Genomic DNA, 4446 nt, shown 5'->3' with positions numbered 1-4446 from the left:
AGGTTGTGTTTATACAAGCTAGGTAAAGCATACTTCAGTGCTTGTATCGTTGGGCTCATCGTGAAGGCCTTGGAGATACTGAAAGCTAAACTGGTGAAGGCCCTGAAGGGCCTGCCCTAGGCTGAGTCTGTCTTGATCCTCTGCTCCTCTGACTGGACAGGCAACATCCAGAGGTCCCTTCCCACCTGTATGATTCAGTGACTCTCAACTGTAAAAGTTTGACTGTGTTAACAAAGCTTTTGAGGACCAAACCTTCACTCAAGTTGTACCAAAAACCAGAAGTCCATGCCCTTACGTAGAAACAGTAACGCCTGTAAGAACAGCATCATCTGGAGTCAAATTACAGTAGTTTCAACATCTTTGTTCCCATAACACAAAGCCTGACAACAGCACCAGCCACCTTGTACCTTCCACTGTGACTATTTCCTAACACTTAAATGCTTCAGGGTTATTTTAGTAATGCTCCCATTCCAGCAGAAAGCTGGGAAACAGGACACTTCTGCCTGTCTCATTCAAAGCCAAAATGACCCTTTACGGATCAAGACAGCTGGAAGGTCAGAGACCACTTTTACATCTCATAGGTTACAAGCCCACCTGGAAGAGCCCACGCCAGGCATTCAGCCACTGACAGACAGCTCAGGCTTCCATGGGGCTGCCAGCTCTCAGGGTCAAGGTATGTTGGACCCTTCAAAATGTCTGCTCAATGTTATCAGCTTTACATCCTATTCCAGTAATCCCAGTTCCTGCTGTTTGCGAAGGAAACTCCTCGGAGTAAGGTTAAGGCACAGGGCAATGTGCAGAGACCTTAATTATCTCTTATCTCACCCAAACTCTTTGCTGAACTAGATAAACCTGCCACGTGCCTACCTAACAACTGAGCTCACCAACGGCAACAGGTTCCTCTCTGCTTTCTCTCGTCCTCCTCTCCGTCCCGCCTCTGTAGGCTGACCCAGCTGCTGTTCCTCTTCCTCTACTGAGAACGCATGATGTTGACTTAAAATTCTCCAAAATCTATTGCGTAATCTTAAAATATGTCGGACGAGGAAGCCCTGATTTCCTAAGTCTTGCATGCCCCACCTCAGAGTATGGTTATGGTAAAGGCCGTCCTTCCCATCCCCTCCGCAAAATGCGTTTAACAGCCTCGGAGGAAAATACCTGTCTTAGTCCAGACTCTGTAAGCGCTTCAGGTCGTAGAAAAGTTGTTTTTGACAACAGTGTAGAATATACACATTTTATACCCAGACGAGTGACTTACAGGAGAAGACACACACCACCTTCCAAGCTAGCAGCACCAGGCACCCTAGGTCAGTCCTGGTGAACTGTCTTTGAAGGACGATTTTGCTCCAGTTGCCAGGACTGCCTGCCCTCCAGAGAAATGGGGCTCACCAGTAAGCACCCAGCACAGCCCCAACCTCCTTCTTGTAAATTCTCCCACAGTTACAAAGACACCTGGGACATGAACCCCAGATCTGCTATCTGGGAAGCCCGACCTTGTTACGCCTCCACACCTCGTCTAGCCAGTCCCACCTAAACCCCACTCACATTCTTCTCTCGGGTGGCAGCCGGTACCAACACATCAACATCCGTGTGGGCATTTCCTCTGCCGGGTGGAATAACACAACTGCGCACCATACTTGGGGTGAGAAAATTCACCTACCTTGGTGGCGACGCCGGCGGAGTATAAAAGGCGAGTGCTGAGGGAAACGGCTGCTTTTTCAGCGCTTGGACAAGATTAGGTTTATATTCTGGGTCAACACACCACAACGAACCTTTTCCATTCACCTGCAAGAAAGAAGTACTGGAAATTAGAAAAATCCAGAGGCCAGGCTGTTACAGTGATTTCTAATTTAATATTCCCAAGATGCAGCACAGTGCAACGATGAAGGCATCCACCGCTGTGCAGCTGATGTACATCATCCTCGGGCAGCTCCATCACCTGCATGGAAAGTGATGCTCCCAAACTGAGCATATGGTCCCGAGGCCCTCGTTATACAGTATGGAAGCACCCATCTTGCAGCTTGGGATAGTATCTCCAAAGCCCGTTCTCTAAAGCCCCATTTCCACTCATGTTCATCCACTGAACTCTGTAAGCCTTATGTAAACACTTGTTAAATACAGCGGTAAATTTAAGTACCTGTCCAGGCATCGATGAATTGATCAGTAGTCTTTTAACAGGTTTCCAGGTAAGAAACCAAAGTGCCTTTCCCTTTGCTTAGATATAGCCACACACTCATTTAACTTTACACTACCCTGTCAAAGCAACTTGCCGGATACCCAGCTACAAAAATGGATTATTCCCACTTTTTTCAAAAACAGAAAACCTAATTGATAGATTTTTCATGCACCCAACGATGTAAGCACCACTGTGCTAGTCATTCTTGACATTAAATTTGATATGCCAAAAGTTAAGCAAGATAAAGCACCTCCTGCTCCTCTCAAGGGTTTCTTCACATATTTACTATATAAAGAAACAACCTGTTTTTTGAGCCTGCTAGTCCTTGCAACATAGAGGAAAATTAATAGGTAAAGTTAAAACAATTCTGTAACCGCTGACCTGGCAGATCAGCTAACACCTCTATATATAGGTAGTGGTGCCAGGTTTTTTTGTGGGGCAGCAGATATTACAGGGGTGGTCATGCACATGGCAGAAGGATGGGGCAGATCTGCACCTGAATGGGAAGATCTTTCTATAGGATTTTTTGGGGGAAAAGTCTCAGAGCAAAAACCCAAGCTTTGTGGAGCATCTCCTGAGAGCCCACAGAGACCAGCTGGCCTCCTCCTGCCTGGATCAAGGGGATATTAATACCATTTTATGGATGGATACTCCGTGACTTATTTAATAATGAAAAGGACCTACAAAGCATGTAAGTTCATGATCCTGTTTAAGTCACAGGACTTTAACGAAAAGGAAGTATTTTGTTATCAACAGTGAAAAGTCAAATTAGGGAGAGCTCCAGCTGTTTCAGAACAATTCTAACTGCCTGCTCATTTTGAGATGGGAGAGTCAAAACTGTCTGGTGGCTGCTCTGTGCTGATTCTGGAGGGATGCTTCAGTAGATGCTAAATAAATGTTACATCTACATTTCATCTAGCATGTCACACAGTTGCCCCGCTGTTGACGTGAAATAGTAACCTCCAAAGGCAGTTTAGCATTTGGGATCATCTAGGCTTCACCTTTGCTAGAAGAAACAGAATCACAGAATGGTCAGGGTTGGAAGGGACTTTTGGAGATCATCTAGTCCAACCCCCCTGCCAGAGCAGGGTCACATACAGCAGGTTACACAGGACGGCATCCAGGCGGGTTTTGAATGTCTCCAGGGTTGGAGTCTCTGCCGCCTCCTGGGCAGCCTGTTCCAGTGCTCTGACACCCTCAAAGTAAAGAAGTTCCTCCTCATGTTTCGATGGAACTTCCTATGTTCAAGTTTGTGCCCGTTACCTCTTGTCCTGGATCATCAAAGATGATCCAGGACAAGAGGTAACGGGCACAAACTTGAACGTAGGAACTTGAACATAGGATTATCCTTGATGATCCAGGATAGCTGTGTGTCTGACCAGTCTGTCTTTTGAAGGAGGTCCTGGACCAGCTCCAGCCATGCTGTGCCAGAGCAGGGTCACCTACAGCAGATTGCACAGGATGGCGTCCCGGCGGGTTTTGAATATCTCCAGAGTGGGAGACTCCACCACCTCTCTGGGCAGCCTGTTCCAGTGCTCTGACACCCTCAAAGTAAAGAAGTTCCTCCTCGTGTTTTGATGGAACTTCCAATGTTCAAGTTTGTGCCCATTACCTCTTGTCCTATCACTGGGTACCACTGAAAAAAGACTGTTCCCATCCCCCTGGCATCCTCCCTTTAAGTAATTATAAGCTCTGATAAGATCCCCCCTCAGTCTTCTTTTCTCTAGACTAAAAAGACCCAAGTCCCTCAGCCTTTCCACATAAGAAAGATGCTCCAATCCCCTAATCATCTTAGGAGCCTTAAACGGCACAGTCTTTTTTTTGTTGCTGTGGTTAGACCGCTGGTTTGTTTTAAAGCTGGATGTATCTGTGTTTTATGGGTTTTTCAGCTGGAGTTGTGGAGAGCTTTCCCCTAACGCCTGGCACTAACTTCAGATCTGTGTTGGCTTTCCACTGTGCGCCTTTGCTGAGCAGCAGACGCGAGTGAGACGGCGCACACCAGCAGCCCCACGGGCACCAGCTCTTTTGCGGGTGTCTGCTTTAGTACAAATAACGGTGGGTGGAAGCATGGTTTCACTTTACACCTAACCCAGTTTTACTACCCAAAGACGAAGTCGCTCTGTTTATCACTTTTCATATTGGGTTGAGTCTGTATGGCTTCAGGGTATGCCCTGATTCAGCTCACGGTTGCCATACCCACCCAAAAATCAGGGCAGCAAGCTGGCGGGAGTAAGTGGCTGGGATGACGAGAGAGGGGAACTAACCCCATTCTG

The 4446-nt window shown here is 47.0% G+C and overlaps 1 protein-coding gene across 2 annotated transcripts in view; it reads right to left on the bottom strand.

Annotated features, from left to right (window-relative positions):
- Nucleotides 1-4446, bottom strand: part of FOXN2 (forkhead box N2) — a 27804-nt gene that overhangs the window by 8553 nt on the left and 14805 nt on the right. For both annotated transcript variants that reach the window (XM_009894816.1, XM_009894817.1), the window contains one exon: nt 1658-1782. In XM_009894816.1, coding sequence (XP_009893118.1) covers nt 1658-1782 — 125 coding nt within the window. The remainder of the gene's footprint in view (nt 1-1657; nt 1783-4446) is intronic.

Source organism: Charadrius vociferus, unplaced genomic scaffold (assembly GCF_000708025.1).
Source record: "Charadrius vociferus isolate BGI_N301 unplaced genomic scaffold, ASM70802v2 scaffold411, whole genome shotgun sequence".
In the NCBI taxonomy this organism is placed as follows: Eukaryota; Metazoa; Chordata; class Aves; order Charadriiformes; family Charadriidae; genus Charadrius; species Charadrius vociferus.
Note: the sequence above shows the minus strand (reverse complement) of the source record. Positions and strands in the feature narration are given on the sequence as shown.